At 36.1% G+C, this 24480-nt stretch overlaps 3 protein-coding genes across 4 annotated transcripts; 1 reads left to right on the top strand and 2 right to left on the bottom strand.

The window, feature by feature from the left end:
• Positions 1-1689: 1689 nt before the first annotated feature.
• LOC111810235 (protein NETWORKED 2D-like) lies at positions 1690-6397 on the top strand. Of its 2 annotated transcripts, none has more exons than XM_023696883.1 (3): positions 1690-2171; positions 2462-3865; positions 3964-6397. In XM_023696883.1, exons 1-3 carry the CDS (start codon positions 2078-2080, stop codon positions 6192-6194), a joined length of 3729 nt encoding a protein of 1242 aa, XP_023552651.1. In that variant the 5' UTR covers positions 1690-2077; the 3' UTR covers positions 6195-6397. The 2 variants fall into 2 exon arrangements, with proteins under 2 accessions (XP_023552651.1, XP_023552652.1); XM_023696884.1 differs by having other exon boundaries at positions 2462-3899; positions 4058-6397.
• A 193-nt stretch (positions 6398-6590) lies between these two features.
• Positions 6591-10139, bottom strand: LOC111810236 (protein ecdysoneless homolog). The gene is made up of 5 exons (XM_023696885.1): positions 8995-10139; positions 8318-8653; positions 7971-8104; positions 7362-7528; positions 6591-7008 (listed from the first exon to the last, which is right to left on the bottom strand). Exons 1-5 carry the CDS (start codon positions 10137-10139, stop codon positions 6829-6831), a joined length of 1962 nt encoding a protein of 653 aa, XP_023552653.1. The 3' UTR covers positions 6591-6828.
• Positions 10140-12036: 1897 nt separating this feature from the next.
• Positions 12037-15829, bottom strand: LOC111810238 (AP2-like ethylene-responsive transcription factor AIL6). The gene is made up of 8 exons (XM_023696886.1): positions 15432-15829; positions 14827-15229; positions 14661-14743; positions 13426-13434; positions 13232-13320; positions 13073-13146; positions 12861-12988; positions 12037-12786 (listed from the first exon to the last, which is right to left on the bottom strand). The coding sequence occupies exons 1-8, from the start codon at positions 15589-15591 to the stop codon at positions 12344-12346; spliced, it is 1389 nt and encodes a 462-aa protein (XP_023552654.1). The 5' UTR covers positions 15592-15829; the 3' UTR covers positions 12037-12343.
• Between the last annotated feature and the right edge of the window lie 8651 nt (positions 15830-24480).

Genomic DNA, 24480 nt, shown 5'->3' with positions numbered 1-24480 from the left:
TGAGGATCGAACGTTTCTTCAAAAAAAACTTATTCCATAACTTTAACATCAAGAACACTCATGCACTTTCAAAACAGAATCAATATCGTATCAAGCTTTGCATAAACCATTTAATTCAACTCCACAGACAAATTTTCTTTGAAAAATCTCGTGTGAACAACTTTTATAATTTAAAAATAACGATAATGTCTATTTTCAACCGTCCATTAAAAGAGATATAATAATAGAGCAATTACAATAATTTTATAATTTTGATGAGGTATTCACTGTTCAAATTAAAGTTTAAGGATACAACCATATCAACAATATAATTTAGTATGCACGTGGGAGAAGTGTGAGAAGTAAATGAATCGCTCCTTCCCCTCGACTTAGATTACTTCTTCGAAAGTCGAGAATTTATCATGTTTTCAAGTCGATCGGAAGCTCAGTACATTATCTGACTTTAAAAAGAACAAAAGTAGACAGGAGAAAATCCTATAGAACTAAGTACAATTAAATATAGAGAAAATGAAAATTAATTTTGTATTTAGAAATATACAAAATAATAACGCCCATTTGACGAGGAACATTCCAAAAAATAACGGAAATACCTGTAAATATGATTTGATTTGGGCACCCTCATGCGGATGAGGCGCCCGTAACAGAAACCGACAAAGGAGCTTCTTAGAAACCATAAGAAAATTTGTTTTCTTAAACCATAAGTAATTTTAAAATAATATTAAATAAATCAAAGACGTGTTTTTAGCTTTTTGAGAGGTCGGTGACAGAAAAATCGACACCGCCGTGTCATTTTAACAGCTTTTTTTTTTTCTTTTAATTATTATTATTATTTCTTTCCAGAGGGTTTCACTTGGAATTCAACGTCCATAAAAACAAATGATTTAAATTTTAAAAAAATAGGTTAATAACTCAAAAGGCAAGAGAAAAAGGGGAGTCCCGCAAATTCCACGCTGGCAGGTGGCTGTATTGTTAAAGTGCCACGTGTGTATTTTTGTTTGGATATAAAAAAATATTTAAAAGAATTATAGCTAAACAACTAATTTAGTACTAATGATTTATTTTTTTGGTCGTTCTTATAATTCTAAAACAACCCCTAATATTTAAAAAAAAATTATAGTTTAAATTAGTTGATGGTTTTTTCTAAAAGTTAATGGTAATTTTAAAATATACATTTTTTAAAATTTAAAATTTCAAAATATATATTAAAATTGAATTACAAATATTAATTAAATATTTAAAAATAACTAATTCTAATTTTTATTAAAAACAAATATTCTAATAAACGACTCAAACAACTTGAACCAATCATTATAGCTATAAATATAATAGTACCGAACAATTGAGTTTTAACCTAACAAAATATCATAACCCACTTAATAAAACCCACCAATATCCCTAACATAATCAGATAAATAGTACCAACAATATATTCGGAGATTTAAACAAAAACTATAAATATTCTCGGAAATAGGTATTACTTTTTTGAGGTTGAAAATTAGATATCCTACCTAACATTTATCAAAATAAAAAAGAAAAGTATATAAAGATTGAATTAAAACGAAATAAATATAAATAAATGAAGAACCTTGGCTAAAAATAATTTCCTTTGAAGAATAAGTGAGAATAATTTGGGACAGAGAGGACAGATCTTAAATTGATTTTATTTTAATTATTGTTATTTAAAAAACACGTTATTGTAGCGAAGTTTCCTCTCCTCCATGATCTCATATTTAGTAAGAGAGATGATTGCTTTCTACATTCCATTTTCATTCAACTTCGTCTCTCTCTCTGTGTCTCTCTCTCTCTCTCTCTCTCTCTCTCTCTCTCTCTCTCTCTCTCTCTCTCTGATTCTCTCCCATCTTTCTCCACAGGGGTCTCTGTTCTTCCATTGTTTTCTGCTCCATCAAAGGGTTTCCAGCCAATTCCATGTCTTCTCTCTTCCCCTAGAGAGAGAATGACAATCAAACCCAAAGAACGCAACAGAACAGAACAGAACAGTAAGAACTCGGGGGAGGTTTGAAGATTAGAGAGAGAGAAGCCAATTTAGGATAGGAAAATCCCTCAGAAACCATCGACAATGTTGCAGAGAGCTGCAAGCAATGCTTATTCATGGTGGTGGGCAAGCCACATCAGAACCAAGCAGTCAAAATGGATGGAGCAAAATCTTATAGGTTCATCCCACTCCCTTCTCTTTTACCTTTTCTTTCTAAAACATCAATCAGAACTTGAATGTTTTTGGGTTGGAAACTTGAATGTTCATCTGGGGTTTCTTGATTTTCTCTGTGATTTCATTTCCATAATGAATTGTATGGTTTTCTTCTATTGGGTAAGATCGAGGTGGGGGTGTTCTAAGATCTTTGTTCTGAAACCTTGCTAAATTAGATCACAAGATCAATACCCAGATCGATTCTAGTTTGGGTAATAGAAATCATGGAGGAATGAGAGTTTCTGGAAATTGCAGATATGGAGGAAAAGGTCCAATATGCTTTGAAGCTGATAGAAGAAGATGGAGATTCATTTGCGAGGAGAGCTGAAATGTATTATAAAAAGAGACCAGAGCTGATAAACTTTGTGGAGGAATCTTACAGAGCTTATAGAGCATTGGCTGAGCGCTACGATCACATTTCGACTGAGCTGCAGAACGCAAACAACACAATCGCTTCGGTTTTTCCTGAGCAAGTTCAGTTTTCAATGGATGAGGAAGATGAAGAAGCCATGCCTAAGTTCCCTAAGAAGCAACCTGCTATGTCCAGAGGAAACATCCCACAAGTCCCCAAGGATCCGGTTGATTTGAAGACTGTCATAACAACAGCGACCAAGAAGTTGAAGTCCAAAAAGAATGTGAAACAGGGAACTGCAGCTTCGTCAGTTGCCAAATCTGGTTTGAGCAAACAAGAGGCACTCAATGAGATTGACAAACTGCAGAAACAGATTTTGACACTGCAAACTGAGAAGGAATTCGTGAAGAGCTCTTATGAAGGCTCGCTTGCAAGGTATTGGGAGATTGAGAATCAGATCAAAGAGATGCAAGACAGAGTTTTCAACTTACAAGATGAGTATGGTGAAGGAATGCTGATTGAGGACAACGAGGCCCGTACTTTGATGGCGAATGCGGCTTTAAAGTCCTGCCAAGAATCATTGGCTCAGCTGCAGGAGAAACAGGAGAGATCAGCTGAGGAAGCAAGAATAGAGTCTACAAGAGTTGGAGAAGCGAGAGAGAGATTGGATTCTCTTAAAGGTGGGCTTCAAGGTGAAGAATCGAGCCAGGATAAGTCGCTTGCGAAGAACGAACCTGCACAGCAAAGAGAAGTACCTGACCAATTGAATAAAGAAGTTGACAGTGCAGCAGAAGAGAAAAAGAGAGCAGAGGAATTACGCCAACAAATCAAGAAGGAGTTGGAGGCCAGTACATGTCTTACCATCACAGAAATGGCAGAGAAGATTGATGAGCTTGTAGACAAGGTGATCAGCTTAGAAATTGCGTTGTCTTCGCAGACCGCTCTCATCAAGGAGTTAAGATCAGAAACCGATGAACTCCAAACACAGATACAAATCTTGGAAGATGACAAGGCATCAATAATTGATGGAAAGAACAATTTGCAACAAAAGCTAAAAGAAATGGAGGAAAAACTGGGTGGGATTCAGAATCTGAACAAAAAGATTGAGAATGAGAAAAGCAATTTCCAATCTCAAATTATTGAGGTACATTGTAATCTAGATCATCTTTCTGTTAAATTGCCTACCATACAGCAAGATGAGGAGCTTGAGCCAAAATCTTCAATAAGCACGGTGCAGCTCGAACAGCCAGAGGAACTCCCTGGTGTCAAGCAAGGTGTAATTGGAGCACATACAGAACTCAAACAGCCAGAGGAACTCCCTGGTGTAAAGCAAGATGCAATNTCAATAAGCACGGTGCAGCTCGAACAGCCAGAGGAACTCCCTGGTGTCAAGCAAGGTGTAATNCAGACGTACTTCATGGTGTAACGCAAGGTACAAGTGGAGCACGTATAGAGCTCAAACAACTAGAGGAAGTTCCTGGTTTAAACCAAGATGCAAATGGAGCACATACAGAGCTCAACCGGCCCGACGAAAAGTTGAAAGCTCATGAGGGTTCTGATGATCCAAACCAAATGGGATCAGATGAAGCATGTCAGCCAACGGATTTGAGGCAAAACAAAGAACCAGACATTGAAATGAAATCATCAAATATGCAAACCTCTAAAGAAGAGGAATCACAGAGTTTCAAAGGTAAATCTGAGAAAGCTGATGCAAGTGGTAAGCTCATAAATCAAGAGAACGATGATCCAACCCAGGTGGATCCTCCAAATTTAGAAAGCAGTTCTAAGAAACTTGATGTTGATGCCACTTCTAGAAGTCTAGTAGAAGTTGCTGATACAAGGGATAAACCACAGAGTTCAAAAGGTAGTAACGAGCAATCCGATGCAGATGCTGCTTCCAAAAGTCGAGAGGTAATTGTTCAAACCTTGTCACTAAGTACTGAAGGCAAGCCCGATAACAATGATGCTTATGGTTCTGCTAGAAATCCTGAAATGGTTGCTCAGACCGAGGCTAACTTACAGTATTCGGAGTGTGGTTGTGAGGAAGCTGATGTGAATGTCACTTCTAGAGGTCAAGTAGAAATTGTTCAAACCCAGGATACTTCACAGAGTTCAGAAGGTAGTTGCGAGAAATCTTATCCAGAAAACACTACCAAGAGCCAGGACAGGACCGTTCTAGCCTTGTCAGTGTATACTGAGGATAATCCCCAGAAAAATGGCAGTGATGGTTCTGCTGGAAATCCAGTAGAAGTGGTTCAAACCAAGGCTAAGTATTCAGAAGGTGATGGAAATGGTACTCTGACAAGTCAAGTTGAAGAAATCCACAAACAGGAAAATCTAGGACACCCTTCAGAGAAAACAGAGGATGCGATGAAAGAGCAAAACAAAGAAGAGAAGACTTTTTCAGAGGCAGTTCGAGCAGAACAAGAAGAGAAAGTAGTGGATAAAGTAGATGAGCCAAATTGGCAGCAGTTGTTCATGAGTGGAATAGAAGGCAAAGAAAAAGCCCTCTTAACAGAGTACACTACAACTCTTCGAAATTTCAAGGATGCCAAGAAGAAGCTCAGTGAAATGGATGAAAAACATCGTGATCACCATCTTCAAACATCAAAGCAGCTACATGAGTTAAAAACTTCAAATGCATTGAAGGATCAAGAAATCAGATCCTTGCACCATAAATTGAATCTTCTGCAGAAATGTTTCTATGAAAGCAAGGAATCAATGGATCTAAGCACACAATCGTTAGATTTTAGTGCTTCAGACAACCAGAAAACCTCAAGCACATCGGATGATCAAAATGTCAAACCCATGATAACAGGGGACGACCCAGCTCGGTCCAAAGTACTGACACGTGAAATCTCCCATGAATCAGGATTAGACTTCAGCAAACTTCTAGTTCAAGAACCAGCCACTACATCAGAGATTGAAGAAAGACTCCGGATGAAGATTGACGAACTTTTGGAAGAGAACTTAGATTTCTGGTTGAACTTCAGCACTTCTTTCCATCAAATACAGAAATTTGAAACTAGGATACAGGATCTAAAATTGGAAGTTGCAAAACTTCATGAAAAAGGAAAGAAGATGGATGAGAGTGGCATTGGAAAGTACTCCTTGAAATCAGAAGCACGGCCATTGTACAAACACCTGAGGGAGATACAGACTGAACTTACCGTCTGGTCAGATAAAAGTGCAGCATTGAAGGAGGAGCTGCAGACAAGATTTTCATCATTGTGCAACATCCAAGAAGAAATAACAGCTGGATTGAAGGCGAGTGCCGAGGAAGACGATTTCACATTCACAAGCTATCAAGCTGCAAAGTTTCAAGGGGAGGTTTTGAATATGAAACAGGAGAATAATAAAGTTGCTGATGAATTGCAAGCAGCTTTAGATCACATAGCAACTCTTCAACATAAGGTAGAGACCAACCTGTCAAAGTTGAACGAGGAGTTCAAACTTTCTGGGTCAAAGGGACAGGAAACTCCACAGCTGAGACACTCAGAGAGCCGAAACAGAATTCCTCTACGGTCATTCATATTCGGCGTCAAACAGAAGAAGCAAAAGCAATCAATCTTCTCTGGGATGGCACCTGTAATGCAAAAGAAGTATCATGCTTTGAGAACAGGAACTCCTCTGTAAATTATGTATGAACCTACCTTAATTTCTTTGTGATGGAATCTTGGAGTGCTGTTTAGTCCTACTTTTCAGATTTTTTTGGTCTGTATTATTTGGCAGAAGTGAGATTTTCGTAGACATTTGTGAGCTATTTTGGAAAAAACATATGCCTTTAATTCTGTGCTACATATCAGTTGTGAATGATGGGGGAAGTTTTATTATTTCAATTTGGAATCTTGGTAAATTGGTTATCAAACTTTTAAGGAACAGCACCACCCAAACTCAAATTCTAGAGACTGGTAAATCAAGACTGGTTCACACTATAAGAATTGCAGAAGATATACCTGCAAATGGCGATTGGTTCTTCACACAATTAGAGGCTCCTCTATTTCCAACTAATGTTAAGAGGCAAGGCTCTGATTTTGTTCCTTCTGCGATGCTAATTTCCATTGATCGTTAAAAGAATAATAACACATACAAACACCATTTTCAAATCTCAACGCCAAGTGATTCATATTTTGATCTATGTTTTAAACAATAATCTAAAAGCTCTAAGCAGGCTAAAATGTGGTGGAAAGGAAAGTTCAGTTGTAGAGTTTACAAAGATCACCAACCCTGCGGTTTGTTCAGTAATTTATATAAAGACAAAATTAGCAGTTCATTTGCCTTTGTCACCATCTCTCGGAAGCTTTATACCCATGAGTCCAAGAAGGTTAGATGCAGGACCAGGCAGTCCTTCTTGTGATGAAAAGGAATCAAGAAAGCTCTTTACAAGGTTCACGTCCACATCAACAGGGGTGAAATCCTCCTCCATATGGTCAGTGGTATGTGATGTTCCCTACAATTTTTTTTAAGATGAAAATGTGAGACGTACACAAATAATAAAACAAGACATCACAAATTATAATCGAACTGTAAATAAAAGACATTTGCCACCCAACAGCATATCATTGATCATACAGCCCCACATACGATTGTGTCATGACAAAAGAAAAACAAGCTCTTTTCAGAAAACAGTTTCGTTGTTATCAATTGAGAGGGTGAAACAAAAATCTAAAAAGAAAAAATAATAGCTATTCATAGGGCCATTCTGAGAAAGGTCAGAGTTAAGAAGAGTCCCAGATGAATGGGGTTGAAGTCAGAAAAAACAAGGAATTTGCAGCATCATGCACAAAGAAGAAAGAAAAGTACCTCATCTTTCTGGGAAGCTTCTCCACTAGCACGATAAAAACTTTTCTGGAGAGTACTACTCTTCAATTCTTCACCCAAAGCATCTGAATAAGATTCCATGAACATATTCTCTCCATCTACATTATTAGTATCTGTGGCACCATCACTCTCATCATCTTGAGATTCATCTGAAAAGCAAACAACAATTGCAACTTAATGATTTGAGGAATCCATCAGAACCTCTTTTCTAATCAGAAATAATTTGACTGAAGAAATCAAAAATTCTGCTCGGCATGAAAAACAGGGTTAAGGAATTCCTCAGCAGCAAGACTGCAAGGCAGGGTAGAAAAACTTACAATCCAGTTAGGGATATTGAAATATTTTAAAATAGTCCGAATCATAAACTTCATGAAAACCCTTTAAACAAAATCCAGTGTTAAATAAAAGAATGCACAAAAGTAAATATAGACAGTGTTAAATGGTAGAGCTACCTAGGAAATAAATTAAAATAAAATCAAACAAAAGCATGGAGGGTTCTTCCAGGTTATAGCATTTTGACTTATGAACTGAAAGATAATAAACCCGGCCAAAACTTAATAATGTTTGTGAAAGGTATAGAATTTCATTTACCAAAATCCAAATCAGAAGAGGATTCATCTTCATTTTCAACATCAGTAGAAGTCTCCATGGATGCGTGATGACTCATCACTGATTCCATCTCTTTAATAAAGCAATCTACATCGATGTTCACATCTTCTGGCTCCCTTTAAACATAACGGGTTGTATTATATTTAATAGTTCAACATATGGATATGAGATTATCAAATTTGTAGCATTCCCAAATATAGAATTAAACTTGTGCCATTGTGCGAGATGTTATGAAAGGAAAATCAGAAAATAAAAAGAACAACCACAACCAGTGGCTTTGCAGTTATTATGTGAAAACTATTAGTTTGATTCATTCGTATGTAGCTTACCTGTTATCGGACACCTCTACTCCCTGAAAGCTTGATAATTTTTTGACGAATTTCTGCATGGATTTTGATATATCACCTAGATCAGGCTCGTCCATACTATAGCTGGATGATGGATCAACTTGCTCCTTTTTAGATTTCTGCTTCTCGTTAAATTCAGAATTAGAAATTTCCATTTCCTTCTGTCTCTCTAAGAGGGCTGCATTCAATTCATCATCCCCATTGTAAAGCCAAGAATCATCATCAGAAGGAGGGACATCCGGACCCTTGAAATCTTCCACTGAATAAGGAGAAGCAAGAATCTCATCTATGCGTCTTACTGGAGCACTCATCATGTTACTGCAACATATAGGAACTTCTCAGTGTGTACTATAAAAACAAACAACTCAGGAAAACTTTACTAGACAAAGATAGAAACAATCGTCATGTTCCGGGATTCATGTGATTAATCTGAAGAACTACAATTATAAATCAAATGCAGTCATTGTTGGACTGTTATTCAATCCAATTTAATATGGAATCATGTATGCTAGGAGTTCAAAATTCCAATTTCAAATGACATAACACAAGGGTTGTACTACAGACGAACTAAGTTAACAGGGTTAGTCTGCTGAATCTATATAATAAAGCTTAAAATAGCCCTATATGGGAAATTTCAACAGTGAGAAAAGTATAAGTACCTAGTTCTTGAAAAGAGTTCACTATTCTTGTAATATTCCTCCGCATTCTGCATCAACCTCCCATGCTCCTTTGAACCCGGAAGTAAACCTTGGAAGTATCCGCTACTTTCTAAACTCTCCTTAAACGCCTCCCATGTCTGGCTTTTCCCTTCAGACCCTTCCTGTCTTCTTAGTTGATATATCATCTCAAATCCGCATGCTATCTTCATTCCCAATTCAGCTTCCGTGTGTATTGAAGCATTGGTCCTATTGGGCATCGGATAACATTTGGGCGCCTGAAAATTCTGCTGCATCAACTGTGCAAACATTGCCTTCGACATCTTAACGGACACGCATACCAATTCTTCTTCTCTTCCTCTTCCCAAAAACTTCTCCATTTTTGCGGCGAACTTCATGGTGTCTATGTCACGATCGTAAAACCCCTCAACTGCCAGCGAAATCAAGCAGGGTTCATGCTTCAACACCTGAGCAACTGATAAAGGAACCCTAACCCTAGCTTTGTGTATGTTCATCTCGGCTCGCCGGGGATAATCCGAAATCTTTTTCTTCACAGCCAGCTGAACCGACTCAGACGCCCTAGATTCCTGATCAAACTCCACCAAGAACTTAAGCGAATCAAACAAATTAGGATCCGGTAACCGGTGTTTTGGTACAATATGGAGGCTACCATTGCGGATAAAGACACGATTGAGACTATTCTCAGGGTTAATCCATCTAGGGATATGGAATGCTGCCTCGATAAGCAGAAATTCACCGTCCGTGTCCCAAACTCGGATTGAAAGAGAAGTAAAACATTTGGAAATGTGAAAAAGAAGAAACACAGTGAACCATTCGTCTTCAAGGTTGTCGCCAAAGCGAAGCTTCCCGTGAAGGTGTGGAAGGTGGGTGGAACAAACGCAGGGGGATTTGAGGATGGAAGAAGGTGAGAGAGAAAAGGCTTCGTGCTGCCATATGTAGTTGGAGGTGAATGAAGAGATGGAGTTTATGATTTGAAGGTGAAGGGATTGGAGGATGGAAGCTACCTCGGCAGCATTGCCGGAGCTCAGAGAGGCGTCGGGAAATATGGCGTAGAAAACGGTATCATCAGGGAGCCTGGAGCTGCTCTGATTGAAAATGGATGAAGAAGAAAAAGGGCCCGTCGCCATTGAAATCTCTCTGAACTTCGCGAACTTCGCAGCTGCTTCTGAAACATTCAAATATGGTTTCCGAGACGCTAAATTGGATATTTATTTATTTATTTTTAATTCTTTTTTCTTATTTTTTATTAAATTTCTATATATAAAAAAAAAATTAAAATTAATATGTGCAGCAATTAATTTTTTAAAATTTTGAATTTATTTATATACAAAATTCAAAATATTAAATATAAAATTGAAGTAAATACAAGCACTAACACAAATTTTAAAATTTATAAAATAAAATTATAATTAAATATTACTTGAAAAATTCATGAATATTTTTTAACCGAGTTTAAAGTTTAAATATATTTTTTATAATTTAATTTTAGTTTATCTTTGTGACATATTATTCATTATGAATGTGTAATTAACGGATTTTTGTTTCGTTTCGGAAGAGAGAGAGACAAATTTCTGATAATTGATATCTCTCTTTTTAAAGCCGTCGTATCAGGTTATCGGCATTTTATCTGCATCTTCCTGACCAAGACCCAGAAAGAAGGGGTTCGCTTTATTTGGGATTTCATAGCCCATGAAAAAGCGAAGCTCGAGACAAAAGATTTTCTTTCTAAGATTCGATTCAGAGACCTTGTCTCCAACTTGGATCAAGAACAAGATCAGAGGGATAAAAAATATGGGCAAACTTCGGTTAANTGACCAAGACCCAGAAAGAAGGGGTTCGCTTTATTTGGGATTTCATAGCCCATGAAAAAGCGAAGCTCGAGACAAAAGATTTTCTTTCTAAGATTCGATTCAGAGACCTTGTCTCCAACTTGGATCAAGAACAAGATCAGAGGGATAAAAAATATGGGCAAACTTCGGTTAAAACGATGTGGTAGAAAGCTATTCTTTCAGAGGTAAATTCAGTGATTGTGAGTTTTTCTTTCTCCTTACTTTCCCCGGGTATCTCTTTGAAAAGCCAACCTTTATGGGCCACCAAAGTGGTAAAAAATAATAATAATAATAATTCAAAATTATTGACTTAATATAGACAATTTTCTTAAAAACTCAGTTCGTTTTACTCCGATGGAAGGTTCAAGAGCAAGAACCAATTCCCAAGGTCGGAAACGTAAGAGAATTATGGTTCCCGCTTCTTCTGTACTAGCTACCCACACTTTATGTCCTTTTGTTAGGTCCATCTTCTTGCACGTGTTGCCAACTTACTCGTAATACCTCCAATGCAAAACAGTAACAAAAACCGAATGATAGAAATTTAGATCAGTAAAAATGTAATGAGAGATCGAAAAAAACCTAGACAAAGAAGAGAGAGAAAGTAGACATAATGTTTTAGAGGGAGACGACAGTAAAGAAAATGGTTGTATAGCACAGATGAGCGAGCGAAACGGTGATGAAGTAACAACATGAAGTAAGGTGAAAGAACGTGGTGACACTAATTTCATATATGAACGAGACAATCGAAGAGATAGAGATTTCATATATGAATGAGACAACTTTAGAGACATACTTTTAATTCAGTCTAGTCCAATTGAACTCTCAACGTACTCTCGTAACCCTAATTTAATATATGAACGAGACAACAGAAGGAACAAATTTTTAATCCAGTCCAACCCAATTGAACTTTCAACATACTCTCGTAACCCTAATTTCATATATGAATGAGACAATGGAAGAGACGTATTTTTAACACAGTCCAACCTGATCACATACTCTCGTAACCTTAATTTCATATATGAATGAGACAACGGAAGAAACAGATTTTTAATCCAGTCCAACCCAACCGAACTCTCAACATACTCTCGTAACCCTAATTTCATATATGAATGAGACAACCGAAGAGATAGATTTTTAATCTAATCCAACCCAATCCAACCCTCACCGACTCTCGAATCATGCCAACTTTACCATCGAGTAAAAACGACCCTATGGCCACAACTTCGCCACAGTTTGGGCTTGGACAAGGTGAGCCATGGCTAACCATATTCAAAGGGAGCACTAAACTTTACAAAATTCAACTTCCAGTTTAGTTTCCATACCAAAAAAAACCCTCCACACCTCTTTCTTTGCTTTCTTCCTACTCAAGAGGTGTTAAGAGTTGAACTACATGATTTCGGATATAAATCCGAGTCACCCGAACAGCGGCGACAAACTAGTCGGGTCCTAATGTTAGCTTAGCTGCATGCATTTGCATCAATCTATCACTAAACTAGGAAGATCTAATACGACTGGTGAGGCCAAACAAAAAACTCGGCTGCTTGAGGTCCCAAATTCACCGGAGCTGCAATGGCTGGGCTGGTCGACTCCGAGGAACCGATCGCGTTAGGCTGAAGATGATAGTAATTATGGTGATACAGCATAGCTGCGGTATCGTATGGAATTCCGCACGGGATCGACGGTACAGGCACAGCTTGGATGGCAGTGCCTAAGTTCATATTGTTGTTTCCATTGCCGCACTGGATTGCTTGATCATGATTCAAAATCGGTTTCTCCTCGGCTTCCAAGCAAAGCTTCAGCCTCTTCGCTGCTCCCCCGATCGGCAACGCACTCTTCGCAATAGCTTCCACGTCGTAACGACTCATCTCGAAGTTCGTCACGGCGTTCAAACCCCTGAACTTGATTGCTGCTATGTCGTAAGCCTCAGCTGCTTCCTCTTCCGTAGCTACAACACAAGAACCAAGTTATAGTATTAAACATCGACATTCGATGCAGCAACATGGCCCGAGATAAACCTACCAAACGTCCCGAGATACAGGTCCTTGTTCCCAGCAACACGGCCAATTCTCGCCTGCCATCGACCCTGCTGATGATGCCTAGTTACACCTCTATAAATCGACGCACCCCTCGAGAAACCACTGCTCTTTCTGAAGTCCAAATGAAAAACTTTAAGGAGAAACTCGACAATGCCTAAAAATAAGAGAAGAGAAACACAATACCCCGAAAGTTACCTTCGCAAAGAAGCGATAAACTCTTGCTTCGTGACATGTTTCATCTCGTCCAATTCTTTAGCGTAATTCGAAACCTACGAAACGAAACAAAACGACATCATCGACATCGAAGCAAGAACTATCAAATAATTACCAAATTATAAATATAAATAATATTACAGGAAAATTGGTGGTAGCAGTGGGACCCCAGTACTTCAAAGCTGCCAAATCATAAGCCCTAGCTGCTTTGTCCTCCTTATCATATCCACCTATACATACACACACACACACGTGTGTATATATATATATATTACATGTTCCATAACATAAAGTAATTTCTAAAACAATGTAAAGAAGGGGAAGAAATTCCATACCTAAGTAAACTGAAGAACAAAGGGTTGGAATGTGAATGCCAGCACGAAAAACGGCACCGAGAGTTCGTGCAATAAACAGACAATCTCAGCTCAGTAAATCAGCAAACGAACATCGAAAAAAAGATAGAATTTTAGCGTAGTCGAAAAGAGGTCAAGCCTCTACTCATGTTAATACATAATGGACATCAAAGAAGGCTACAAATGAAGGGTCGAGTCGACTAAGACATAGCCATCTAAACCCGAGTAGTTTCTAAAACCCCAATTCCAATACCCTCGATCGAATTCTTCCTAGCATAGTCTAAACACCATTCGAGTCCGCTCATGGATTCCCAAACCAAACAAAACCTACGGAGTTGCAAGCCATTACCCAGCCCAAACCCATCGCTAGTAGATATTGTTCGCTTTAGCCCGTTACGTAACACCATCAACCTCACGGTTCTAAAACGCGTCTACTAGAGAGGTTTTCACGCCCTTATAAGAAATGTTTCATTCCCCTCTCCAGCCAATAAGGGATCTCACAATCCACGCCCTTGGAAGCCTAGCGTCCTAGCTAGCATACCGTTTCGTGTCTAGCCCTGATACCAATTGTAACAGCTCAAATCCACCCCTAGTAGATATTGTCCTCTTTGAGTTTTCCTTCCAGGCTTCCCCTCAACGTCTACTGAGGAAAGGTTTTCACACCCTTACAAGGAATGCATTGTTCCCCTCTCCAACCAATGGTGGGATCTCAAACCGTCGACCCCGGTTCTACTTAACTAAGCCCCGTCCATCTCCAACATCGACATCGACGGGATGGAATTAAGGGCAAGTGGGTTGGTTCCAAAGGATTAAAAAAAGGGAATGAAATGGTGGTTTGGTCAAACCCTAGTTGGGATGATGAAGAAAGCAAAAGCAAAAGCAAAAGTTCAAAAACTCAGAAGAGGATTCAGACTCCTCTCTTCTTTAATCACTATATGGATATGGGTCGCATCAATTAACTCAAAAGAGACACAAAAAAAAACAGCTTTTAACAAATGAAACAAAATGGCGGCACATCCGATCAAATCAACCCATTATAATTCATTTCTCTTTCAGATCCGCCATTAAAGAAACCTCTGAAACTCCTCTTCATGCATGCAAAACCCTTCTCTTTTTCAATTTTAACTCAAAACCCATCAATAAAACACCCATCTTTTTCAATTTTAAGCAAAACCCATTAATAAAAAAGACATCTTTTTGAAAGAACACAAACCAACCTTGTCGTCCTTTCCTAGCTTGACCCTCTCTTCTACAGCTATTGTCCCATAGATGCGCTTCATATCTCCCCGTCCATCTATGTCTGCAAAAATCCAACACCCATTTAATAAAATCGCCATTAAAACCCAAAAACAAGCGATTGAAAAGATATTTGAATGAACTAACCTAGTGACTCCTCTGTAAATGGAAGTTCTCTGGCCAAACGTATCAGCGATTTTCTTGGAGGAATCAGAATCGACAGCGACAACAGCCGACGCCGTGTCGGAGCTCTGCACGACAGCAAGAGACAGAGCACCAGTGGGGATCTCAGCAGCGGCGATCTGGGTTCTGGTAATGGAAACAGAGTCATCAACTTCAGAGCCAGAGTTACCAGAAAAAGCTTGAAACGCCGCAATGGTTTTAAAATCCTGTTGGTCCCCAAAATAAGCATGGTCGTAAATATGAGTCAAAGACGAATCTTGTGTCTCTGTTTGACTGTCGGAATATCGCATCATCGGCGAGGAATCACCGAGGAAATCCTCAAGCTTAGGTTCATGATTATGATGAGAATTAGCACTGCCACTCCATCCTTGAACAGAGTAAAAAAAAAAAAAAACACACAAACATCGAAACTCGTAAGTATTTGACTTCTTCCCAGAAACTAAAAAAAGGAACAATTTTGAATAGTTTACAGAAACCAAAATCCAAAACTAAACAAAACCCATTTCAGAACCATCACTTTCAAGAACTTTCTCAGCAACCAAACACAAAACAAGCAAAAAAAAAAGTACCATTATTGGAGTAAAAACTGTCCAAAAGATAGTGCGGAGAGGGAGTGGAGGGTGGCTCATAAGGAAGAAACGGAGAGTCAGTAGAGCGAAGCATTTCAATGGGGGAAAGAGAGAAAGAGAGCCAGTTAGTGGGCGGCGGCGTTTGCGGCGGCGGCGCCATTTTTGTTTGCTAAAAGCTCTGCAAATGGGTGTTGTGTGGAGCAGAGGAGGAACAGAGGAGGGGGTTATAAAGCAGAGGAAAAGAAGGGAAGGGTTCAAAATGGGGCGTTACTGAAATAGAAGGGATCCCATATCAGGAAGAGGCGAGTACGAGAATCACGAAGCAGGGGAAAGGCAGGGGAGGACAATGCATGCAGAGAAAGGGAGGAACATTTGGAAGAGGTGGAGGAGGAGGTGGAGGGTTATAATGGGAGAGGGAAGCGGTTCGAGTTGGCAGACTGATTATAATATTTATGGAATTAAATAACTATGAACAAATTTTGTCTGAAAGAAGGTTGCGAAACATCCGGGCTATTTAATTTTTTTTTTTTTTTTAATTTCTAATGCTAAAATTCCAAATTTATTAAAATATTAGTCAAAATGTAGGATCTCGAGTATCCGGGTTAAAGTTAAAAGCCGAACCATTGAATTGAGTTTAAAAGATGTCTCAACTCAAGTAATCCAATTCGATCCGACCGACAACCACCTTAAACACGGCTAATAGTCTCGATATACTTATAAACGGTAACTTTAGAAAAAAAACAGACAAATTTTAAAGATATATATATATATATATATATCTTTTTTTTGTAATTTAGTCTTTTTGTGTCAGGCGAACTCATTTTGTCGTTTACTTCTTTTTATTTATTTTTAAATTAAATTACGAGTTTAAGGTTGACGAGAGTGTACGATCGATTGACGTTTATCGATTTTGACTTCAGTGAAATTAATGAATTTATTTTTGGTAGGTTTGTTTTTAAACTATAGTTTTGTATTTGGATTATCGCTATACTACGTTAAAAATAATAAATATTTTATTTTATTTACATTATTGTCAAATTGTCTATATTTATTTTGTAAATTTTTTTAAAAATAAGTTTGTTAATTGAACATGATAAATACAAAAAATACAAATTTAAATTATTATTAAATAAATAAATAAATAAACAGTTTTGAGAAAATAAAGACCCGAAATTAAGGAATAAACTGAAATAATTTAGAAAAGTAAAAAATAGTGAGATATTTTCCTTTTTTGGCAGGAGTAAAATTAAATTAAATTAAAGGATATACTTAACTGACCAATGAATTAAAGTGATAATTTCACCCACTTGTCATGCATGCACGTCACCTACTTATGACTTAATTACTTCTCGTGAGCCCGTGTGACTTCTGTGGACCTTTTTTTTTTCTTTTTTAAATTATTATTATTATTATTTAATTATAATTATTATTATTTTTCATTGGTACAATTTTTTTTTTATGAATTTCATAAGTAAATAACCAATAGAAGAATAAGAAAAATAAAATAAAAGAGAAATATGACGTAATAATTTAAAAATATTTGAATTATGTTAAATGGAATTAAATGCACCTAATTATAACAATAAATAAATGTAAATATATTATTAGATTAAAAATTAATCAATAACTAATCAAGTGATTTTCATTGGTTAAACAAGGATTATTGTTGCTTCTCATGACTCATATATAGAGACTGTGTCTGTACTCGTGAAGTCAAACCAAGAATCTTATCGAGTCACACTATTTTTATTCAAATAACATCGTCCGAGTTTGATTATAATATAAAATTAAATTTATCGTAATTATAACGACTCATGCCCATAATTTGAAATCCAGATTGGATGACACCAATATTCTCCTGCATCTCCTGCAACATAATCACATTACTTACGGAGCAAACATTCTCCCACGAACCAACACGAGTCTTTTCAATATGTTTTGTCATTCACTCATAGACTTTAGTTCATTCATGTACGCTTCGTTTAGTCATGTGTAACAGTAACTCACTCATTTAAGAGCGTGAGCAGAGAATGAGAATCCTAGAAAAAGAACGAGGGGTAAAATCTGTAATTTGGTTTCATATATATATTTTATTATATAGTACGGAGCTGGTTTGAAAAATCGAATATTAGGAGGCAGATATTGCAGAAACCACAAGCTTTCAATTTAATATTGCATGTGCTCATTAAATATATATATATATTTATTTATTTATAATTATAATATAAAAAAAAATAATTCTCACATTTTTCATCCATCAATTTTAACATTCTTTCCACACCTATTTAATTTCATCCTTAAATTTCTATATATTAATTTATCGGAAATTCTTAAATTTTGATAAAATTATTGTTAGTTGATTTAATTCCATAAATTTTAAATTAGGTATGAAGTTAAAAAGTAATTTTACTTTTTAATTAATTTATAATTTCCTTTCCATAAATAATTTTAGTTGGAATAAAATGGTAAACTTTATTATTATTTAATTAATTAAAATCGACTGCAAATTTGAATTTGAAAAAATTAAATTATTACAAAATTTAAACAATAAGAAGGAAATCATGACTAAATTATAACGAATTTAAAAATAAAATTAAAAAAAAAAAAAAAGAAACAAAATGATTATTTCAATGATAATCCGAAGAAAAAAGTTGGCGACCAGAGAGCGAAAAAGACGGAAACACAGTGAAAACAACGTTTTCTCCTCCCACCCCCCATTTTATGGCAAGTAATTCGGCACTCCCAAAAATTATTCTTATTATTTTTTTATTTTTTTTATTTATATATAATAATAATAATAATAAAATAAAATAAAATAAAGTGGCGGTGTTTTAAACGGTGAGTTTTGTGTTCCACCCTCCACTACTCCCCGCAAATCTTCCCCTTTTTAAACCAATATGTACCCCCTTAATTTATATATATATATATATATATATATATATATATATATATATATATATATATGACCCGACCCCATTTAATCTTCCGATGTGATCGAGAGAAAAATTAGTTACTTTATGTTTGTAGCGTAGATTTTTTTTTTTGTATCGATAATCAATTCTGTGATAATTAGTTTTTATTTTATTCGTTCGTACTGTTCCAAAAGTTTAATGTTATTACGTGGGAAGGTACATGTGATGTCCCACATTGGTTGGGGAGGAGAACAAATCACACTTTTAGAAGGGTGTGGAAACCTTCCCCTAACAAACACATTTTAAAGCTATGAGGGAAAATCAAAGAGGACAATATCTGCTAGCGGTGGATCTGGGTCGTTACAAATGGTATCAGAGCCAGTCACCGGACGATGTGCTGGCATTCTCGCTGTTCCCCAAAGGGGGGTAGACACGAGGCGGTGTGCCAGTAAGGATGTTGTGCCCCAAACGGGGGTGGATTTGAGGGTGGTCCCACATCGATTGGATAAAGGAACGAGTGTTAGCGAGGACGCTGGGCCTCGAAGGGGGAGTGGATTGTGATGTCCCACATTGGTTGGGGAGGAGAACAAATCACCGTTTATAAGATTGTGGAAACCTTCCCCTCGCAAACGCATTTTAAAGCTTTGAGGGAAATCCCAAAGAGAACAATATCTGCTAGCGGTGGATCTGTGTCGTTATAAATGGTATTAGAGCCAGTCACTGGACGATGTGCCGGCGTTCTCGCTGTTTTTCGAAGGGGGGTAGACATGAGGCGGTGTTAGAGCCAGTCACCGGACGATGTGCCGACGTTCTCGCTGTTTTTTGAAGGGGGGTAGACATGAGGCGGTGTGCCAGTAAGGATGTTGGGCCCTAAAGGGGGGTGGATTTGGGGGCGGTCCCACATCGATTGGATAAAGAAACGAGTGCCAGCGAGGACGCTGGGCCTCGAAGGGGGGTGGATTGTGATGTCCCACATTGGTTGGGGAGGAGAACAAATGGTGGGCCTCGAAGGGGGGTGGATTGTGATGTCCCACATTGGTTGGGGAGGAGAACAAATGGTGTGGAAACCTTCCCCTAGCAGACGCGTTTTAAAGCCTTGAGGGGAAGCCCGAAAGGGAAAGCCCAAAGAGGACAATATTTGCTAGCGGTGCGATCCCACATCGATTGGATAAAGGAACGAGTGCCAACGAGGACGCTGGGCCTCGAGGGGGGTGGATTGTGATGTCCCACATTGGTTTGGGAGGAGAACAAATGGTGTAGAAACCTTCCCCTAGCAGACGTGTTTTAAAGCCTTGAGGGAAAGCCCAAAGAGGACAATATCTGCTGGCGGTGGATCTGGGTAGAACAATATCTGCTAGCGGTGGATCTGGGGTCGTTACAGTACAAGTCCACCGCTTTAAATTATAAGATTGGTTTATTTATGATTTAGATATTATTTAATGCTATAAGTTATTTAGTCGCATGATTATTTAATTTCAAAAATTTATGTTTTGAGTTTAATTATTAATTTTTTATTTATAAAAACGTAATAGTATTTAAAAATACTCGCAAATTTTTTAAAATAACATTAAAACGTAATATATTAATGATAAATTTTCTTTTGCTTATTTTATTAGTATTATATTTTTAGAAAAATAGATTAAGAGTATTATTTAAATTAAAATTATATAATATAGTATAAGAAATTTGATAATGCACATTTTTGGTTTAAAATAAGGGATTTGTTCTGAATTGAAGTTCCATTAATAATAAAAAAAATGAAAATAATATTTCCCTTAAGCTTGGATTTGGAGTTTAATTATTTGGACATAGTTTATGTGTTATATTATTGGAGAGATAAATAGAGACAAAGGTGGGTGGACATGTTGGTAAATAGACCTACACAACCCCTTCTGTATTATATAATCAATATGTTAATGTCATAATTCATTTTATTGCTTATTTTATCAAATAATACCAAATTCTGTCCCTAAACTTTTTCATCATATCTTTATAATATTAATTCATATCCACCTTTTCATGTAATGCCCTTCTAACCCTTTCTACTTACAGGGTTACTATCGTAATTTTCTTTCCTCGTTAAAAATGTTGCAATCGTAACCCTAAATTCATAAAGTATTTTTCTTTCATTTCGATGGATTTTTTAATATATATACGGTACACAAATTGAAAGGTTTTAAGAGAAAACATCGACGAGAGACTAAAAATTTGATTCGGTTTGTGAGTTGACGTTTCTTTTGTTTGTTTAACTCAACCAACTCGAAAATAAGGTTATAATCCGACTCTGCCCGTACTTTTTATAAAAATATTAAAAATATTTTATGTGATGTGTCGTGACTTATAAATGTTTGATATTTCAATTTTATGAGATTTTGGTTATGGATTCAAACGTGTATTATTTTTTAATAAAAAAAAAGTAACCTAACAAGTCAAGTCAACCCGAAAATAGAACGTTGAGTTGGGTTGGGTTGTAAACTCAATTTAGGTTAGCTCAAGTCACTAATCCAACCAATATGGAATTTCAGATCGGTGCAAAAAAAAATTGTTAGTCCAACCCAACTTGTGACGCCGAGGCATGCGAAAACCATTAACCTAACTTAGTTCAACCAGCGCGTATATATATATATATATATATATATAAATGAATGAAACCAAGTTGAAGATTATAAAATAAAATTTTGTATAATTTTATGTTCAATAGTCAAAGAGAAATGGTTGAAATTTCTCAGTAATTTTATTTTATTTTTACTGATTTTGACATCTCTGTTTTTATCTCCCTACAGAGGTGGCCCATGTGCTTTTATTTTATGGTAAATTTTAATTATTTTAACCATTATTTTTCACTTGTGGACAAATAACATTATATAAATTTGAACATATAACCTTAGTAACTTAGTACCTCATTATATGCATGGTAAACTTTAATTATATAATTATTTTTATAGTAATAACGTCACATGTTATCATATTATCCTAGATAATTATCATTAGCTTAATCAAAATTAAAATAAATATTAGACAAAATTAATAAAAATACCATTAAATTTAGCAGATTATCCTAAAAATACACTTGAACTTTCAAAAATTTAAATAATATGTTTCAAAAAAATTCTAAAATATTTTTAAGGTTAATTCTTGATGAAAATCGTAAACGACATTATTGATTATTGAAATTTGGTAAAATTTAAGGATTTTTTTAATATATATATATAATTTTTGTACTTTGAGTTCAATAATTATAAAAGTAAATTAATTTTTTTTTTTCTATGTCGGGTTAAACCAACATTGTATCTAGACACAAAATATTTAAAATAAAATCTTAGGCGGTTAAGTGTAGCATTTCTGACAATTGACACAACCAATCCAATCCACACGTGACACGTGTAAAGATATGATATAATGTAATTGTAATAGGTGACCAAAATTTTAATAGCCAAAACTTTTGTATACGTAATGGATCCCAGTTTTAAATGTCAATATCAATGTTCGATAAAAACGAACACATACCCTTCTGTGTTATCGAGTACTGACACTAATACTTAAAACTTACTCATACTCGATCCATATATTAACTTTACAGTCAACATTACTTCACAATATCTCATATTCACACAAAAACACGAGAACCCGAGTCCCACTTTAGTGAAACTCACGAGAAACAAAAATACCCGAGTTGAATTCTCGACATGTTGTACCTTTTATCGAACCGATTGGATTCCTTTAATAAATTCCAATAAATCCATATGAACAAAGCTTAATATTAAAGTAAACCTTATCGTGGTGAATCATGTTTAGGTGTTAAACGTGGAAAAAAAAAGAAAAAAAAGAAATGATTAATGTCGGCATGAAAGAATCCGAGCTGGTGCATGTGGAAAATAGGTATGAACACGTGGCAAAAGCAGAAAAAAGGAATGTGAAAACCCCTCTTTGTAAGTAATCTTTATATACACAACACTCCAATATATTTGCATTATTAAGATATCATCCCTACACCTTGCCACGTCGAGCACACGTGGCCATCTCTAGATAATCATGAATGTGCTGACGTGTAGGTTCATCTTTATTTACCAAATTATTAGTAGTGTATTTATTATAACATCAAAAATTTATATTTTTTATATTTCAAAACTAATTTTTAATATATATATTTTTTTAAAATTTGAAGATATTAATATATTTTTAAGAATATTCTGATTTGGATTTGACATGGAATAATTTTTTCCACGTCATCCTTCTTATCTCAGGGATTAGGGTGTAATTAGGGGGCATATGGACTCGTGCTACAGGAAAATAATTAATAATAATAATAATAATAAATAAAGAACTTTTGACCTTTGACTCAAGGCACGTGCGTTTCACTTTAAAATTTCAAATTTATCTCGAAGGATTCGGTGACGCACGTGCACGTCTTCCCTATTTCATCTGACACTGACATACACCAAATAATTATTTTTTTATTTTTATTTATGACCTTATGTGTTAGAAAATATTAAATTATAAAAATATCGATAAAAAATCAATTTTTAATGAAAAAATTATAAAAGGCCAGAAATTGGGCTCAAGCTATCAAAATTGGGCTTTAAGCCCATATTATCTAGTAGTGGCCCAAAAGATTAGTAAATGGGCTTTTAATAATGGGCCAAACCTGTTGCCTAATAGTAGTGGCCCAAAAGTTATATGCTAGTACTGTTATTGTTGCCTAATCGCTTTTAGCTTATAAGATTACTTTCTTGCTTTCAAACGTATTTTCTCGCTTATGTTTTCTAGAACATTGTTTGTAAATGTGATTTGAGGCTCAAGTATACGCCAATGTCTGCAAAATCCGAATTTATCAGAGCTCACTTGCTCGCTAGATTAGAATGAATGGTACACAATCGCCATCCTGTTGATGTAAGAGTTGTGATTTGGAAATGGCAAGGGATATTAATAGTAGTGTGGTTCTGGGCACGAATCGATCGACCATTGGGCCATTTGGGTGCATTGAACCAAGCTTTGCGCCACGTTTTCCAGTCTCCACCTTGTCCATTGCACTCGACCTAGTATTCATATTGTTGGATGAAAGTCCCACGTCGGCTAATTTAAAGAATGATCATGAGTTTATAATAAATAAAAAATACAATTTCGAGACGTTTTGGGAGAAGCCAAAGCAAAGCCATGTTTTTCCTAAAATGGCTATATAGTTAGACTTTAAAAAAGTTATATAGGTCAACTTTCAAAAAATTTTATAAGCTCACAAACTCATCATTTTAGTTCATATTTACAAAATTCCGACACAATTTCTATAAACAAATAAAAAACATTTTAGTACCAAGCGAGACTTCACAATCCACCTCTTAGCCCCAGCATTGCTTGGTCGGCTTCTCTGACACTCTTGTGAGATCCCACGTTCTTAGAGATGGGAGCGAAACATTTCTTATAAAGATGTGGAAGCCTTTCCCTCATAGGTGCGTTTTAAAATCGGAGACTGACAACGATACGTAACAGGCCAAAATGGACAATATCTAGTCGTGTACTTGTCTGTGCCTATTTCTAATAGGCATATTTTAAAATTGTGAGACTGATGACAATACGTAACGGGCTAACGGATAATATTTATTAACAGTGAGTTTGGACTATTACAATTATATTATATCGAAATAGAGCCCATTAAACTCTATAATGAGAATTGAATTCAAGATTCATTTAATAATTACATATATTTTTTAGAAAATTACATTTTTGAACTTTGATTTATTTTAAGTTACATTTGAATCAATGAGTTTTCGAAGAGAGGTTTGCAATTAGTAGCATTTTTGGTCTCTTCGTCGACTTTCAAACATAACATTCTCATATATCTTCCCTGACATGATCGTGTTACCTACTTATCTCAAAGTATTTCGAAGAGTGAAGATTATCTATACCCACTGACCAACACATGTCATTTTAGCATGTTTTATTTCCTTTCACATGCTTCGTACGAAAATTCACAAGAGGTCATCCACATAGAGCTGCTCCAATCAAGACCATTGTAGATGTCATTGTCCTATCTCTAGTATTAGAGTCGTGCACTTATCTTAACTTAGACTTGTCGATAGTATTCGTGGTCGAGAAATGAAGGAGCTTGAGAAAAAAGAAAAGAAAAAAAAAAAAAAAAAAAG

Source organism: Cucurbita pepo, chromosome LG14 (assembly GCF_002806865.2).
Source record: "Cucurbita pepo subsp. pepo cultivar mu-cu-16 chromosome LG14, ASM280686v2, whole genome shotgun sequence".
Classification (NCBI taxonomy): Eukaryota; Viridiplantae; Streptophyta; class Magnoliopsida; order Cucurbitales; family Cucurbitaceae; genus Cucurbita; species Cucurbita pepo.
This window is presented reverse-complemented; position numbering and strand designations above follow the sequence as displayed.

What these genes read in the sequence shown, in the direction of transcription:
- LOC111810235 (XM_023696883.1), top strand. Translation starts at nt 2,078, where the DNA reads ATGTTGCAGAGAGCTGCAAGCAATGCTTATTCATGGTGGTGGGCAAGC. An exon ending in GATGGAGCAAAATCTTATAG is followed by an intron (nt 2,172 to 2,461) that starts GTTCATCCCACT and finishes TGGAAATTGCAG; the next exon opens with ATATGGAGGAAAAGGTCCAA.
- LOC111810236 (XM_023696885.1), bottom strand. Translation starts at nt 10,139, where the DNA reads ATGGCGACGGGCCCTTTTTCTTCTTCATCCATTTTCAATCAGAGCAGC. An exon ending in GTAGAGGTGTCCGATAACAG is followed by an intron (nt 8,105 to 8,317) that starts GTAAGCTACATA and finishes TTATGTTTAAAG; the next exon opens with GGAGCCAGAAGATGTGAACA. An exon ending in AAGCTTCCCAGAAAGATGAG is followed by an intron (nt 7,009 to 7,361) that starts GTACTTTTCTTT and finishes AAAAAATTGTAG; the next exon opens with GGAACATCACATACCACTGA.
- LOC111810238 (XM_023696886.1), bottom strand. Translation starts at nt 15,591, where the DNA reads ATGGCGCCGCCGCCGCAAACGCCGCCGCCCACTAACTGGCTCTCTTTC. An exon ending in ATTTACAGAGGAGTCACTAG is followed by an intron (nt 14,744 to 14,826) that starts GTTAGTTCATTC and finishes GGATTTTTGCAG; the next exon opens with ACATAGATGGACGGGGAGAT. An exon ending in CTGCTACCACCAATTTTCCT is followed by an intron (nt 13,147 to 13,231) that starts GTAATATTATTT and finishes TTCGTTTCGTAG; the next exon opens with GTTTCGAATTACGCTAAAGA.